This window comes from Centropristis striata, chromosome 9, assembly GCF_030273125.1.
Source record: "Centropristis striata isolate RG_2023a ecotype Rhode Island chromosome 9, C.striata_1.0, whole genome shotgun sequence".
Taxonomy (NCBI): domain Eukaryota; kingdom Metazoa; phylum Chordata; class Actinopteri; order Perciformes; family Serranidae; genus Centropristis; species Centropristis striata.
In genome coordinates, this window is record NC_081525.1 from 11,670,495 (window position 1) to 11,688,715 (window position 18,221).

At 39.3% G+C, this 18,221-nt stretch overlaps 1 protein-coding gene across 5 annotated transcripts in view; it reads left to right on the forward strand.

Annotated features, from left to right (window-relative positions):
- Positions 1-1,025: 1,025 nt before the first annotated feature.
- Positions 1,026-18,221, forward strand: part of ect2 (epithelial cell transforming 2) — a 49,502-nt gene continuing 32,306 nt past the window's right edge. For 3 of the 5 annotated variants that reach the window (XM_059341795.1, XM_059341791.1, XM_059341793.1), the window contains exons 1-10: positions 1,026-1,374; positions 2,025-2,191; positions 3,389-3,468; positions 5,821-5,913; positions 9,064-9,246; positions 11,547-11,636; positions 12,610-12,717; positions 13,731-13,804; positions 14,770-14,900; positions 15,757-15,872. In XM_059341795.1, coding sequence (XP_059197778.1) covers positions 2,059-2,191; positions 3,389-3,468; positions 5,821-5,913; positions 9,064-9,246; positions 11,547-11,636; positions 12,610-12,717; positions 13,731-13,804; positions 14,770-14,900; positions 15,757-15,872 — 1,008 coding nt within the window. In that variant the 5' untranslated portion in view covers positions 1,026-1,374; positions 2,025-2,058. The remainder of the gene's footprint in view (positions 1,375-2,024; positions 2,192-3,388; positions 3,469-5,820; positions 5,914-9,063; positions 9,247-11,546; positions 11,637-12,609; positions 12,718-13,730; positions 13,805-14,769; positions 14,901-15,756; positions 15,873-18,221) is intronic. The other 2 variants (XM_059341792.1, XM_059341794.1) reach the window with 1 other exon arrangement.

An 18,221-nucleotide genomic window follows, 5' to 3' on the forward strand; every position in this document is an offset into this window, starting at 1 on the left:
CACAGTCACAAAGACTATCAGACTATAGTTTGGAAGGGCCATTCCTCCCAATGATTTAGGTTCCTGTGACAACTCTGTTTGTATAGAAGGAGGTTTTCTATTTCAGATAAAGTTGAATCATCATTCTGTTAAGGTTTTTATTCAAAACTGAGATACACTGATAAAGTTACAGGAAAGCAACTGTGATACAATGTGTCAGTGAGTTCAGAGGGGCAATACATCTTGCAGCTTGTGTGCAACACTCGCCCTCCTGTGGAATTCAGAGGATGATGCTGATGTCATTTGTAATCATACTGTATTGTAAACAAAGGCGTTGACTGTTGCTATGGTTACTTTTTCTTAGATACAGGTTGATAGTATGCAGCCAGCGCATCAATTTAGAACAGTTACAACTTAGTAGGTGTCCATTGCCTGGAATTAATGGACACTCTGAAGCCAACCAGTATTCTCCTGGACTATCGTATAAACAATAGTGTCTATGGATAATCCGGTTATATAATTATCTGGATTTTTGGGCCATTATATTGTGGCAGCCCTAATCTAAAATCTCATCAAGGGTAAAAAAAAAAATCCCATATTTGCTCTTTTATTTCGTTAAAAAAAACAATTGTCACTAGTCAGGATGTATAGTTCATGGTTTCAGTATATATAGCAGAGTTCGCTGCGTAAAATAGCAACTCCACCTAGGATCCTGCCTGCCTTGGGTTATTTCAGTGCGAAGGTGAATAGGGCTTTATTAAGGAATCGTTACGTTGTGTATTTTCCCACTGTCGATTGGTGATGGTAGAAATAACTGAGATAAAATGAAGTTTCAATATATTTTAATATAATTCAATACAATTATAACCGTCTAAAAAGGGCATGCATGTATTTTTTCCGACAGCACGTGAAGGTCCCAGGTCTGGGCAGTACGAATCGTTATTTGAATGAAGTGAACGGACCAATCAGCGGCCTCGTCGCCTGTCTTCCGTCACTCTTGCCCAATCACAGCGCGGCACACTTGTTTGCCTTGCGTTTTGAATTGAGCTCTAACTGGAGGCAGGCAGACACCTTTTCTGGACTACTATGAAGCTTTAAGCTGTCAACAAATCAAACCAACTTAATTTCGACAATTTGGAGTGTTTTTAATACATAAAGGGCATCATGCATTGACATCGGACTCGAGGTTTAACGGAGAGATGTTACACATTTCCTGAGTGTTTCGGATAGAAGACTAATTCTTCACTGTATTGTTGACTTGCTAGGTCGGTAACGGGAGCTAATTTAGCTTAGGTGCGAGAGAGCTTCTGCAGCTAGTTTAGCTAGGCCCGATTAGCTTGCTCTTTTCTATAGTTTTATTTTTACAGGCAACGTTACCAGCCACCGAAACAGTCGGTAAGTGTGGTTTACTTTGTGTTTGTTTTCACTGTGTCTTGAAAAAACTCGCCGTAACCACGTTACGTTAACTTCTGGTTTAGCTGCAAGTTTGATATGTCCTGTAACTTCAGTTAATGGCCCTGTTGGCCTAACAGTCAAGACATTTCGCCCATTAGCGTTAGATTATACAAATTAATGAGAGAAAACTCTTTTTGGTATCCAGAAACGATCCACGTTAACCCAATTGACCTACTTTAGTGTGTTTAATTTGGGGGAAAATGTGTATTGCTTGTTTCTCGTTTTTTACCCTTCTGTTTCGGCCATAACTATAAATATGAGTTTTTGTCAGCACTGAGATTTACATTATTTACGTGCATTGCCAAGTACAGTAGAGACTGATGTATAGCTTATTTTAGGTAAACAACCAAACCAATCATGCACCTTGCTTTAGTTTTACCAAAGTTATCACATTTCACAAACTTTGTCTCCAGTTGAATTGTTAGACTTTGGCTGTATTTGTGTTTGAAGTAAATCCAAGTTGTATCTCTTGCCTTTTAGTTTGACACTTGTCACCCTTCTCCTTTTCATCCTTGTCCTTTATCTCCTCCCTACCTTGCTGTGGTCTACCTCTGTGTCCCTCTCTGTTTATTCCCTGCAACTTTTGATAGTTTGGACAGTTTGGTGCCTCCACAAGTTCCTGACATGGCTGACAGCAGCATATTGACTTTAGGGACGGCTCGGAGTCTGTTGGTGGATTCTTCAGTCTACGATTCGAGGATCGCTGAAACCACCAAGGATCATACATTTTTTGGCATGACATGTGAAGACATGGAAGGTCAGTCTGCACATGTTACAATTTATTCTCTCCCCCTCCTCCTTTCTCTAAATTTCTCTAAATACAATACACAATACTAATTCCAACCCTTCTCAGAGGGGTAGGAGTGGGGAAAAGGGTAAATAGCAGGTAAACAACGAATGCCACAGAAGTGGTATACTATATTATCTTGAAGTTGGGAACCTGAAGATTAATTTGAAGTGCACCTCAGCACTGTGTGCCAAGTTGTTATTTTCACAAATCTGAAATTAGTTGATTCATTAATTTAAAACACAAGTGAAAGTGTAAAAGGGCTTTGGGCATTATGATAGTAGTATAGTATATATGATAGTTGATGGCTCCATGCTCATTCACATCTCATAAGTAGTTGCAGCAATGTTTGGTTGATATATTTGTTATTAAGACCTCGAGGAACACTATGGGAAAAAGTCATGCTGTGATTTAGTAAAAAAAACTTTCATAGCAAGACGGATCTATTGAACCAATATTATTGCCAATGTTAGCCTATTCCAAAGATGGTTATGTGTTTGAGTACGTTGTTAATGTAAAATAATGTATAATAATGTTTTGTATGCTTTAAGAAAGTTATCGGTTTAAGAAAGCAGCCTGAGTTCTGAGTCATATTGGTGCAAAATCGGTGCATAATCCACTTAAAACAGGTTTTTTCCGCTCCATCTCAAAAATGCACTGATATGTACTTCATATTTGGTCAGCACTGTCTAGCTCGGAACTTTATTGAGTTTCGAGAGCTGATTTGCTCTGATTTGGCTTGGTTTTCAACATGGCGGTTGGGTCTTACAGGTAATCGGTACACTTTCCCACCTGACAATGACTAACCAATGCTTCAAATGATGATGTCATAGGTCATGGGACAACATGCCATATTAGACACTTTACAGTTGGGATTGGGACAAAATATTGACACAGGAAGATATTGTATTCCCTTCTTCTCTTACAATAAATGATCAGTACACTCTACGAATATCAATATTTTAATGAAAACATGCAGGAGCTTTAAATGGCTGTGTTGGGACGTCTGCAAAGAAGCTAATTTAGCACAGAGAACTAGCCAAGAGCTTGGAGCCCCACTGTAAACAACATTTACTACCATAAACGACACAAATATGTATGTTTGTATTTTTACAGTGACGGTCCTTCTCCTTGTTCACTGTATCTTTTGCTCTTTATCTCTTTTAGATATGTTGCCAAAAGTGGAAACCAGGGTCGTTCTTGTGGGAGAAGCAGGCAGAAATGGAGCACTGGTCAAAGCACTGCAGGTACGTCATTCCTGTATTTATCCTGAATGTCCACTGGCTTCTATTAAGGTGAGAATATCCGCTCCTCCCTAATGGGGCAGTTAGTTCTCTCTTCTCAACAAAAGGTCAAATGTATCCAAATGTCACTTGACCCTTTGCTATGTCTCAGCCTCGAAAGCAGACTGGCCAATCATAATGCAGCATCAGCCAGCTCTGACCAGAGGTCTGACCACCATTTGACTCTGCTCCATGGACTCTAATGCAATTGTGTCAGATTTTCTTATTTTTTTAAACTGGTTTTGTGGATTTTGAGCTTGTCATGGTTAAAATGTGCCTGGAGTCTGGTGTATTTGGCAGGGTGATATTGCCTAGCTGTTTCTGTTGAAACAAAATAATTGTACTCTTGCTCTAGCAAAAAGGTCCATCTCTGTAGGGATCCTTTAACTCATGTTGTCAGACACTTAAAATACATATTTAAAGTAACTTAATCTGAGCCTGTCAGTCACAGAAACAGGCACTTTTAGTGCTTTGACTGTCACAGCTGTCCCCAAACATTAGCCAACATTGCGCTGTGTGTCGTGGCTGCTGGCTGAGGAGATAGACTGGACCAGCTCCTAAACTTTTGTACCCAATAGTCATTTACATAGCAAAATATGCCAGAATTCCCCTTTTTTATATTGTCTTCTGTCTTCACTGGTGGATGTGATGGTTTACTATAGGCACGTTTCCATTAGGTACTTTTCCCTCTAGTGAGCCGCTATGGGTGTGACTTTGGAGAGAGGATCCGCCCAACTTAACCAGTTAGCGGCTCAGAAAGTACTTGCCTCGGGTAGCAAGCTGGACGCTGAGGGGTTAACATCTCCTGATCTGACTGCAGCTGGGAGAGACTACTGCGGTAGGACTGGGCCGCTTGTGAGTGCTTTGGGACGGCGCCTGCTACTCGTTTAGAAGAGTAGGAACGAGTCTCCAAAAGTCTCCAGTAACACCAGAAAAAGTCGCTAGCTTTGTTGCTAGTCGCTTTATTGAGAAAGAGTTGCTAGAGGGGTCTAAATAGTCTCAAAATATACAACAAATTCGCTAAGTTGGCAACACAGCTTGCTGCGCCGGTCTGTTGTCACATTCAAACTCTACTGGTACAAAAGTACCTGTATGGTAACAGAGGCCGAGGAGAACTAACAAGTGGGCGTAGCCAAAACATCGCTTTCCAGAAAGTACTCAATGGAAACACACCTTATTGCACCATGATCATGCTTTAGCACATACTTGCTAAATGCACCTACACACTATGCATGTCACACTGTATGACATCCATTATATATGATATATAATGATAATATTTTGAGGCATGTCCGATCGTGTGATGAATGCCTGCTGGACTACATGAAATGCTGTTTCTGCAAATGGAGATCAATTATAGTTTAGCATTACATTTATGCTAGCTCACAGAAATTATTCTTTTATGACTGACAACTTTGTTAGTTCAAATCTAGAATTTTTTCCCATGTGAGCAGACATTGCTCACATGCCATGTGAGCAGACATTTTTTGCCATGTGAGCAGACATTGCAAATTAGACCTGGATCTAACTACAGAACCAAGAGTTAGGTTAATATTGTTTTATATCCTGTTAACAAAACAAAAATGTACCTTGCAGGCAGTTGAAACCTTTTCATGGGGATTTTTATGTTTCTGTCAGTGCAAGTTTGTGTCTACGCTCCAGTAGGCAGCATTATTTTCTGTCTTTGAGTAACACCATGTGAAGGTGATTTGGAGGCGTGGCAGCAGAGTAAGTGCTGCAAGAATTACTTCCTCTGCAGATCTCCTGAGCCCCTGTCACTTCTGAAGCCTTCCTGCTGAAATCATCTATTTTCCCCCTGCCAATCTGCAGTGAAGCTGCATTTGAAGACATCTGTCGACAGCTTCATCAGAGCTGTCCCTCTGCTGCCTGCCCGACCGCCCTCCGCCATCGCTCATTCAGCCCACAGAAAAGAGCCGCCCATCCGCCCCACTACCACCAACATATACCCTTCCTTTTCTGTCCTTGTCCCATCCTTAAAGACACAATTCTCCCCAGCCTACCGTCTGTAAAGCTGGATATTTGTTTGAAGTCACTGCCTTAGAGTTTGCAAGGACACAGATCCTGCCCTTTCTCTTCCTCGCCTCCGCCTTCCTGAATCCCCAAACTTGGCCACCTCCTCTTTTATTGTCAAGAAGGGTCAATTTGTATTACATTTTTGCAGTTTTTTTTTTAAATTTTACTCTTCTTTTTCCTCATTCTCTCTCAGCCTTTTAAATGTACCTTCTTTTTTTTTGGACTGTCCTCCTTTCAAATGCCAGTGTTTGACACCCACTTCGTGCTGGTTGGTTTTTATAGGCAATCAGAGTAATGGAGGTACCAGTGGTAAAGATGAGAGATGGCGAAGCAGGTGCTGCGGAGAAAACGATGATCAAATCCATAGTCAATATGGTACAGTACAGTACAGTGCCTGCCTCTTTATGTGACTGACACTTTGATGGGAATTTGGGTGAAAAATCACATAAGTCTTGATTCACACTGGGCACACTAATCATTGCATACTAATCATTGTGCATGGCCAACTCACTGAGGTGACTTAATATGTGGGTTTATATAAATAGGCCTGTCACGATAATTACTATGTCGACTTGTTGTTCGATATATAAAAATGGACACAATAGTTTTTTTCTTAACACAGTGTTGTGTTTAAAGTAATGCTGGAAATGTTTGACGGGCAGTACGGTTTGCTGGGGGAAAAAATCCCAAGCAGCCGTTCATGCTGTTTATATGTTATTTTAATAATAAAGTAATATAATACATAATGATTATCTCATGGCAATGTTTTGTCAACAGAGCCTGAAAGTCTATTTTATTTGTTATGGTTGTAGTTTATTTATTTTTGATTTATTTATCCAGGATATTTTTCTTTTCAAAATTTTTAATTCCAATGTTTAATATTTTCGAGATTTAAAAATGCATTGTTGTGGAAAAGGATGTACTATTATGCATCTTATATCGTGATAAAACTAAAACGACATTGATACAACAATACTATTGTTTATCGTTCTCTCTTTTCTGGGAAAATATATCATCCTAAAAATGTGTTATCGTGACAGGCCTAAATATAAATGATAACATTCTCTTTTCTTTACAGAACTATAGTTGGGATGTGTTTTTTGTTGTTGTTGTTGCAACACTTGACCAGGATTTTTATTTACTTTAAATGTCTCAGTGTGGGTGTGGGTTGCCAGATATGTTGGTGAGGTTTTGGTCTTTACTCAGGCATGAACCTCATTGTTTCAGGCTTTTTTTATGAAAAGTTTATTTCTGTCAGTTATTCAATTCAAAACATGGAAATAACACATTATATAGATTCATTACACACAAAATGAAACATTTCACGCCTTAATTTATTTAATTAAATTCTATTTATAATGATTACGGCTTACATTTAATGAAGACTTAAAATTCATAATGATATTCTAATTTATTGAGATTCACCTGTAGAAGTGTTGGTAGGTATGTTTTTGAGCATTGGGCAGAGCCAGGTGAGCTGTTTTCTCCTGCTACTTCAGTTCTTACACTAAACTAGAGTATGATATTGGTATTAATCCCAACATGTCTTCTAGAAAAACGCAAAATATTAAAATCTAAATCAAAATGTTCCCAAAATATCAAACTAGGTATCTAAAGCAAGGGTTTTCCTAACATTGTAATAACAAAAGTCATTCTAACTGTGCGTGTGTGTCGCATGCCGATACCTCTTCAATTTGTCCTGTGTCCCCTACTGGAACGCTTTTTTTTTTTTTTTTTTGTTTGCAGACAATTTGTTTTATGGGCAGGTTTTGAGGTAGCACAAGTCATTTTAACCCCCTGGCACTGCCATCTCTGCCCTTAAGCAGCCTGACGGTTTGTGATTTAACTTTTGCTCCCTGTTACCGGAGTCATTGATTCAAAGATTACTGTTCTCATTCAGAGTAACACATTGTCTCTTCTCAGAGGGCACAATTGATTGTTTTCATGCAACACTGAGCATGGTTTCTGTGTGACACAGAGAGTGAAAAAATGATTTTGTCTGCTGTATGTGTAGGAGTGAACAATCGTGGAGTGTACTTGTTTCTACACCTATCTTTTGGATGGATTGAAGATGTATGCAATGGTGCTGAAAGCTCCCCTGACCTTTGTATCTTGACAGGAAGAAAATTATTCACAAAATAACAACAGAAATCCTGATTGCAATACTTTTAAAAACGGCTAGATGCAAACACTGAAACATTCTCATTTGAACCAAGCATTGTTTGATTACCTCTTCATGTGGTACAGTGTAGTGGTTGACCAATTATCAGGCTGATTGAATCGCTTAGCGACAGTTCTGACTGTGATCCGTGATCACATACACCACGGATTAAACACGGGAGAGGCAACGGAGGCCACCGTCGCTAAATGTGCACAACGTCTGCTGCTGATCGTAAACAAAGCAGCATGGCTAATTATGCACAGCGTCTCCGCTGATCATAAACATAGTGATCGTGAATTGCATTGTTTGATTACCTCTTCCTGTGGTACAGTGTAGTGGTTGACCAATTATCAGGCTGATTTATACAATTTCCAGATGATCTGTAACGGGCGATGCCTGCGCCCACAAGGCTGATTTTTAAATCCACAGCCTTGTCAGCTGCAGCTGTGGAATAAACGGATACAATTTGTGTAAGTGAAGACATTTCCATCCTGTTTCAACACAAGATGCTTCTATCTGCTGATAGATGCTGCTGTTTAGTGGCCTTAAACTCAAGCAATCTTTTTTTTGGGACAGTTATTTAATTGATACATCTTTTTATTGAATATCAGTACACTGCAGACTGAGTTCAGATTACTTAAGCAAACAGAGAGTAGCTGGTGTTCAATTTTTTTTCACTTAAGTTCAGCAGTTTTGTTAGATTAAACAAAAAGTAATTTCCCCTCTGGATAAATAAAATATTTCTGATGAAGATTTATCAAATTGTCTTTAGCAAACTGCCTATAGCCTGAGTTATTACTTTTTTCACAGTCTGAATTCATCAGTATTCACGTACAGTACTACAAGCAATTCACTCTCTGTGTAGGGTATAGAGATCATCATGCAGTCCCATTATGCGACCATGTGGAATTTTTATTTGCATACTCACAAAAATGGCTGCTTATGGTTGGAGAAAGAATATAAGACTCAGATTTCCCAGCATTACAACTTAATAAGGTGAGAATATATCAAACTTATTTGATGGGTTGTTAAAGGTTGTTGTGGAGTTATGCCTATCAGTAAGTGGCTAATGCAACTGTGGGATTTAACCTACATGATTTTGAGTCTTGATAGGGAAGTTTGAAAGTTTTAAGAGATGGAACAAAAATGTTGTCTTTTCATGGGATCGGTTGACAGTTACTACTTTTTACTCACTGCAGAGAAAATCTGCTTATAACCAAATAAACTAATCATTTACCAACATCCAACAGTGTCTCTCACTAACGAGCCTAACAAACCTTCCATTCATACTCTTTGTGTTTTTCTGAATGTCACATTTCCTTTCCCAGTCATTCATGCTCTGTCTATTGATCCTTCCTGTACAGGACATCAACACCCCGTGCATAATGATAGACAACGTCCAGGAGTTTGAAGATGGGGACAACACGGATTTCGAGACGGTGTTCGTCCTCACAGACTTTGATTCTCACGACTACAACTACCTCTACAATCGTGACAGCCGCATCGTCGGGCCTCCTGTTGTGCTGCACTGTGCGGCCAAAGAGGAGGTGAGTTATTGATTCACAACATATTTATTTTAATCACTGGGGAATGTTAAGTGCTGTAGACTAGATTAACAGACATGATGTAATCAAGAAGTGAATGTATTCTTTCAGTCTTTTTGCGAGGGTTGTGATGTTCGAAAAATCTTCTCAGCTGATTTACAGAAGGTTCTTTACCAATGTTAAGTCTATGGGGAAAGTCTTTCTGGGCCCAATGGCATCATGTGACAGACACTAGAATTGTAGCTCCACCGTTTCGCCAATATGTCAAAAGTTTTTGGGGCTTAAAAGCACAAAATTAAAAAAATGAAACCACCCTTCAGAGTGGAAATCTTAAAAACGCTCCACTGTTGGGTTTCTGTCTTTAGGGTTGAAAACGCAAAAGTGTCTCTGATCAGCTCACGCTGGCTCTCGTCACGTTAACGTAACATCCATGTGCAGTCCAGGCAAACAACAACGAACATGTTGGACGATTTACATCAGTAGCCGTGTTTCCTTTAGGGGGAAGAGTGGCCACTGGGAAAGTCTCAGACCACACCTTTCAAATGTCCGCTCACTCAGCGTGTCTCCATTACAAAAAAAGGCCCCAGAGGGATTTATGAGACTCCGGAGGTGACGTATGGTTTTTGATCGTCGGGAGACGCCAGTGTGGCCGCCATCGCTACCTGTGCACAACGTCTGCAGCTGATCATAAACAAAGCAGCATGTCTAATTATTCACATCGTGTCCGCTGATCATAAACATCGTGATCGTGAATTGACAGGCATTGCTAACTGTGCACAGAGTGTCCGATGCTTGTTGTAAACAAACGGATCGCAAAGTGAACACCTCCTGCAGCAGCAGCACATACACACTGCTACAGAGCTAACTGTTAGCACTGTGCTACTGTTCCGCGATGCCAGACTGCACTATGAAATGGCAGAAAATCACGCTTTTGCGGGATCACTATGAACGCCCTAAGGCAAAGAGCTGGCACAGATCTTTCCAGCAATATAACAGGGATTTGCGGGACCACACTATGAAATGGGCTTATGTTTATTGTCGCTTGTGACTACTCGCTACTTCGCTGACTTTTACAAATGGTGCGTATTGTTGTGGCGTCGAGTACTACGTCACATTCTGCTCAGCGTTCTTCCAATCAGCAACCAGGCTTTTTTCATTGGAGAAAAACGGCCCTTTTTTTGGCCCTTCTACAGGGCCAAAAAAAGTCAGGTCAAAAGACCACTCAGGACGGCTCATGTTCAAATTAGGGGTGTTTCGGCAAGTGAGACCCGCCTCATTCCGGGTATTGGACTGTAATAGAAACACCTCTAGTCAGACATTCAAGTTTCCCTCGCAGCTCTGATAACTATCCAGGAGTCATTTCAGCAGTTAAGCAGAATTATCACAGATAATATAACGGAACAGAGAAGGTGATTAATTACCGAGGGCAATTTTTTTGATGCACCAATTCGGCGGAGGTGAAACAGACAGCTTTGGACAAGACCCAGGAGAACAAGGGAGGGACGTAGGAGAGAAGAGAAGTGTCTTTGATGCGGGAGCTCTTGGTGTTGTTGTGTGGCAGTGCTTCACAGTACCACCTAGCCATCTGGCTGCATACATCATTGAATTTCACACACTTTTGCCTCACCATATGCACGCAGAATTCCCCCTAAAGACGCTCGTCTAAACGCGTAATAAAAAGTGAGAACACGACGCTACTTTTGCGTTTTCTGTCCAGATCGTCTCCATCGAAAAAGGGCCTAACAATAGAAGTGAAGTTACGTTTTTATTTTATTTTATTTTATTTTATTTTATTTATTCATTTCCTCTCTTTCTTTCCTCTTCCCTCTCTTCTCGCGTTTGTGCGTATGTTGTATCTATGTTATATCATCTGCCTCTCATCCACACACACCCACACACACACATACACCTGTGATGCCTCTGTGCACATCATTGTACATTTGTGTTTTTCTTTGTTGTTGTCTGCGCTGTATGTCCACATGGTGTGGTGTATTTGTCCCTCATGTCACCTTGTTTGTTACATTATTTCACCAATAAAATGTAATTTAAAAAAAAGAGAGAGAGAAAAAAAAGAAGTCCTTTGTGATTTCTTCTTTCTTAGATTCATGTAGCATGTGTGGCATATACAGCCACACTGCAGCCGTGAATGTGACACTGCATTGGCAGTGGTCTTCCAGTGAATTGTTCATTATATTGTTGAAAGCCACTCTATCGATACTCAATGTTAAAAGTTTTAAAATAAAATGAAATATTGTGCTTGTTATTATTCCTGCGCTGATTTTTGCCTTTTCTTTTCCCTGCAGCCTCTTCAGTTTTCATGTCGTCCTCTCTACTCCACCACGATGCTCAACCTGTCGCTGTGCTTCACAGGCTTCAGGAACAAAGAGGAAATGGTGAGCATATTAACTTAACATGATGCAACTTTTACTTTTTTTCATGCTTTTCTTATTATCAGACTAACCTTTCACATTGTGTGTTTTTCAGTGTTATAGCAGGACAAATTTGTTATCCTGACAGGTTGAATGTGTTTTGGTTTGCATAAAATGCAGTAAGAACCTGTTGTCTGTAGCTCTTCATCCAACATCTCACAGTGGCTTTATGCTTGTACTATTCCTCCCTGTAATATTTAAAACCTGGAGATTAAGTTAGAGTTTTAACAGCACAGTAGTACACAAGTCAATCCATTTGTTACACTCGGAGGGTCACCTACGTTGGGCAGCGGTCAACTAGAGCAATAAATTGGCCATGCTAATAAATTTACCAGCCAGGTATTAGGTTATTGTAGATATATTTGTATCTGTTGCCACATTATTAGGTACACCTAGCTAAAACTCATGCAGTCTTAATGTAATTTTAACAGCCAAATTATGGTGCTCAGGAATTATAGTACATTTTACTTGATAACAATATTTGGAAGTGTTTAATGTAAATAAGTGCAGACCAAATACTTGAAACACTCAAGATACTTTGATTTTATTCTACAGCGCTACAGCCATCAAAATATCCATTAAGTTAAATCAACACCTCAAAAACAAAAACAAGTACTGAATGTTAAAAGTGGAGTAGGCAGTGAATTTTTTATTTGATTGAGACAATATTCCATATTTCCCTTTTTATATATTGTGATTTTCAATATTTTCTTTGTATATGGTGTTGTGGCGACAAATCCTTCGTGGCTGATTTTGTTTCCAGGGACAATTATCACAAAGGGTACCTGAGAATAGTCTTAGGTATGCAGAGGGACTGAATAAGCATCTGGGTTAAAGTTGAATAGCAATAGATTAAAAATAAGGTTACTAACATACCTGCATTTCCCTCTTTGTGTTAAGCTTGTGCTTGTTTATTTGTCCCTTTTTTTTAATGTAGAAAAACTTGGTGAATCTGGTTCACCACATGGGTGGGACCATCCGGAAAGACTTCAGCACCAAGGTGACTCATCTCATCGCCTACTCAACTCATGGAGAGAAATACAGGGTTTGTATAAATTTACTTTTTCTTTCCTGTGATCTGGTTTGTATCCGGAATATTTCTCCTGTACAGTTACCCTTGGTAATATTTAAAAAAAAATGTGTATCTATGTTCAAACTACAAACATACAACGTACACTCCAAGTTTTTACTAAATAGCATCAGGGCTGGGTTAAAATCCAATATGATGATTGTTTTGTGATTAAATCGTGTTGAGATATCGCAAGGGCTTAGTTTTAGGGTTGAGAAGATTTGGAAGAGTCACAACTTCAGTGCAAAAGTAAAAAACAAATCTCAGTTTGCATTATTCACTTTAGATCTTTGGCGTTTGAGAGTTTGGATACAAAAATCCCAATAAATCTCAGCTGTGTTCATATCTCTGACAAACTACCACAGCAATGCTAGAAAGAAGCAGCTGAGTAAAGAAACAAGAGTCCAAATTTATACATTAAGGAAAGAAGGATACACAAAGTCTAAGGAATAAAAACCCAAAGACCTGATAATTATTGTAAAAATGTGTCTCTTTAGATAACAATCACTTTTATCTTGTTACAAAGTATAGCAATGGAACTATGATCTTTTTTGTACAAATTTGATCTTGCTTCCAAACTTTTGGCCTGTAGTTTAAATGTCATGTTTTTTATAATGTTACTCCTAGGGTTGTCACGATACTAAAATGTTCAACTCGATACCACAAGTATAAAAACAAAGACCCCAAAATTTAACCGAAATATTTTTCTTAACAAGAAAAATGCAACATGTTAAAATTAACAGAACCACAGGTTAAATATTTATAATAAAAAACAGTTGATAGACGAGACGAGAGATAACAGATGATAACAACCTTCAGATACTTGATACTTTTGAAAATGAGTATTGTATCCGGATACAACATTTTAGTATCGATACTTTTTTTGAGTATCGATACTTTTGACAACCCTAGTTACTCCCTCTGGTTGCACATGTATTCATTTATGTTTTGTTTTCCTCCTCTCTACTTATTGTGCTCTCGTCTCTCAGCTGGCAGTGTGTATGGGGACGCCCATTCTCACCCCCTCGTGGATTCTTAAGGCCTGGGAGAGAAGAGATGATGTGTAAGTTGAAGCCTATTTGCTATTCAACGCTGCTCTCCTTTATGACGGTCATGTTCTACAGCACGAGCTGTTCTCTGCATATGCAAGTGAAAATTAGAGTGTGTGAATGTGAGAAGTTATTTGGACTCACTGGTGTGAGGATTTCTGATGTTCAGGGAAGCAGTGAAATACAAAGTCAGCCTCTCACTTTCAACTGGAGCCCACCATCACTTTTCCTGGTTGAAATTACAAGCAGTGGCAGCTTTATCAGCTGTTGATTGAAGAGAAACTTGGCCATCGTCTGCTTTGCGTTCTCTCGGCAAGCCGCCATTTGTCCTTGAAACAAATAATACATAGGTGGATGAATATTATAGTTGATAAGTAAATATCTCAATAGTGATGTCAGTGTATCCGCAGAGTCTTAACCCTTTTTCAGGCAAAGAACTATATTTGGTAACTTCAGGTAATATTTCGAGAAAAAAGTTGCAGATTTAAGAGATTTAAAGTGGCAAATCTGCGTGAAAAAAGCAACTGTTTTCTCGCAGATTCACCACTTTAAATCTCAGAAATATATGCATTTTTTCTCGTAGATTTGCCACTTTAATCTCGTAAACTTTGGCAAAATGGCAAGATTTCAGCTCTTAAATTAAACTCTTATGAGCTATTTTTGTTATCATTATATTTGTCCAAACAAAAGTACCTTAAGTAATACCAGGCATTAAAATGAACAAAACATTGAAGAAAACAAGGGTGGTCTAATCATTTTTTCCATGAGTGTATGCTTGATCTAGACATAGATCCTATTAAAGTAACAGATTTTACATTTTTCAGGGAACTGGGTGCTTCACAGTTCTAAGACTAAGTTCAATTTCACTAGTGATTTTGTGTGCGTGAAAAAATACATTTAAAGTATTTGACCACAAACCCAGTTTTAGAAATGATGACATGGTAGTGCTGATAGTAACCCTGTGTCTCCCACTTTCAAGGCACTTTCATGCAGGAGAAGAAGAGTTTCGAACGGAGTTCAAAGTGCCTCCGTTCCAGGACTGCACCCTCAGTTTTCTGGGATTCTCAGATGAAGAGAAGGCCAACATGGAGGAGAGGACTCTTAAACACGGTACAGGAATCTGTCATACTATCTGTATTGCAGTTGTGTTTATATTGGTATTTCTAAGGCTTCAAGTCCTTAAGGGTAGTGGTCTTTTTTACTCTAAATGGGGCCATAAATTACATAATAAAACCACGCTGATTTGAAGAAGACTCAAAACTACTGATTGAGACCATTAATTAATTTTGAGAATGTTTACTGAGGGAATAAATTAAGTGACAAGTAGGGTCATTTCACTGTTGAACTGCATACAAACATGCCTCACTCTTTAATATTGAGAGTATATTTACAGTAATCTATAAAGTTGATCAGTTTGAACATTAGAGGTGGGAATCAGCATATCTGCCCAACGATAAGATTTTATTGCATTATTTTAAGCATGTAGTGATATGGTGTGTATTGCGGTTTAACTGCAGTTTGTGTCCACAGAATTAAATTCAATCAAGAATTGTTTTGTCAAAAGGGAGAAAATTCTCAATCTATTCATCTCACTTCAGTCTTTTTATTTCTCCACAACGAGAGCATTTTATCAAACTTTCAAAAACTTTAAGCCTCACTGCTCTGGATTTTTTTTAATGTAACATTAAAAAAGCCAAACTTTGCAGCGTTATTTCGACAACTTCCCGACACGATATCCTAACACACATGGTGTCTACAGACTCCTTAGATCTTCTAGTTTCATATGTTACAGTATATTCATAAAAGTGGGGGGGAAATACAGAACTGAAGAAGATATTGCCATGCAAAATATTGCGATACTGTGTATTGATTTTTTTACCCCACCTCTAGTGAACATGGTGTTTCTTTACCCTGTATTTGTGTATGCACATGTTGTCCATTATTTGCCTGTTTTTCTGTGTCCAAGGTGGCAGTTACTTTGAGGTTGGAGATGAGAGGTGTACACACATGGTGGTGGAGGAAAACTCAGTGAAGGAGCTGCCATTTTCTCCCTCCAAGAAACTCTTTGTGGTGAAACAGGAGGTAGGGTTTTTTTTTTTTTTTTGTTTGGTGCTGCTTCTGAAGACAAGCATGTTTGACAGATCTGTGAAACCGGGCAAGCACTGTCTTGACATAACAGAATCATCGTAAAACTATTGCAGGTTTTGCTACAGGAAAATATACAGTCATGGTAAAAAAAAAATATTAGACCATTGTTTTCTTCAGTTTCTTGTTCATTTAATGCCTGGTCCAACTCAAGGAACATTTGTTTTGAAATATAATGATAAAAATTAAAATGGCTCATAAGAGACAGACAGGCCTCCTCACTGTCTCATTTTAAATCTCTTCTTAAAACCCACCTCTTCTCGTTGGCTTTTAACACCAAATAGAGTGTTGATTCTATGTTTTTGTTTTTAATTTTTATTTGTATACATCTATATTTTATTTGTGCGGGCAGTACATTTTACATTTTATTTATTTTATTCTATTTTTAATTTATTTTATCTTATTGAATTTTACTGTTCTATGGTTCTGCTCTTTGTATTGTGTTATCTATTAATGTTGTTCAGCACTTTAGAAACCTTGTGTTTGCTAAAATTGTGCTATATAAATAAAGTAGATTGGATTGGATTGAAGAGTTTAGTTTAAGAGCTGATATCTAGCCATTTTCCATGGATTTCTTGATAATAACCACAATCATTATCAAGAAAACCATGGAAAATGTCTAGATATCAGCTCTTAGATTAAACTCTTATGAGCTATTTTGCATATTTACAAATGTACCTTTAGTTGTACCAGGCATTATAATGATCAAGAAATTAGAGAAAACAAGGATGGTCTAATCTAACAGTCTAACAGGCTGAGGAGGAGAGGGAGCCGTCTACCTTTACCTGCAATAACGCTGTCTAACGTAAGATCGCTGCGGAATAAGACGGAGGAGCTCTCCACACTCATCCAGTTTGACCAGGACTACCGGCAGACTAGTCTCTTCTGTTTTACAGAGACATGGCTGACGGAGGATACGGAGTTCTGTCTGGATCGTTTTAAAATCATCCGCTTTGACAGGGATGCAGCGAGAACACGGAAGTCAATTGGGGGCGGGCTCTGTATGGCTGTCAGTCACAGCTGGGCAACAAACATCACAGTGAGAGAGACTGTCTGCTGCAAACACTATGAACTGATGACTGTGTCATTCAGACCACACTATTTACCAAGAGAATTTTCCCAGATCACTGTCATTTTAGCATATGTTCCAGGCCCTGATTTTAACCTTGCTGCTGAACATTTATCTGACCACTACAACAGAGTAGTCAACCAAACTGGAGAACAGCCTGTATTTCTGCTGGGGGATTTTAACCGGTGTGATGTCACCACACATCTGCCAGACCTAGAGCAGTATGTTACGACCCCCACCAGAAAACAGAATATACTGGATATGTGCTATGGCAATATTCCTGGTGCATATACCTCAAAACCACGACCCCCACTTGGCCGTTCTGACCACAATGTTATTTTATTGCTTCCCACATACAGATCAAAGCTAAAGACAGGTGAAACCATCACAAAAACAATAAAGGTCTGGAATGATGAAACAACTGAAGCACTGAAAGGCTGCTTTGAATTGACAGACTGGGATTTGTTTTTTGACACCTGTGATAATGATCTGAACATGCTAACTGATGTGTTAACCTCCTACTTTTTATTTTGTGAGGACACAGTGACACAGACTAAACAGATAACGATTCACCCAAATAATAAAAAATGGATTACAAAGGACATGAAAATCTGCCTAGTCCAAAAGAAAGCAGCATTCCTGCAAGGGGACACACTCAGAGTGAGGGAGTTGGAGAAAGAGTTCAGAAGGATGGCTAGGCTCTCAAAAATCAATTACAAGAACAAGGTGGAGCAAAAATTAACATCTGGCAATGCAAGGGAAGCGTGGCAGGGTCTAAATACTATGATGGACAGAGCTGCCAAATCCCCAGTGGCCAGCCGTCCGGACCCCGCCCCCTTTGCAGAACAACTCAACATCTTCTTCGCCCGGTTCAACAACAATAGCACTCCACCCAACTTTGACTTTGGCTGCTCAACCACCATCTCCCCCCACCCAGCCATCACCATCAACGAGCAGCAGGTAACCTCCATCCTTCACCGGGTCAAACCACATAAAGCCTCTGGCCCTGACAAGCTCAGAGGCAGAGTACTGAAGGACTGCTCTGCTCAGCTAGGTGGAGTGGTCACCAGACTGTTTCAGTGCCTGTTGGATTCAGGAAATGTCCCCACAAATTGGAAGGAATCCACCATAATTCCCATCCCCAAAAAAACACCAGCTAAGGAGCTGAAGGACTACAGACCAGTGGCCCTGACCTCCGTGCTATGCAAGTGCATGGA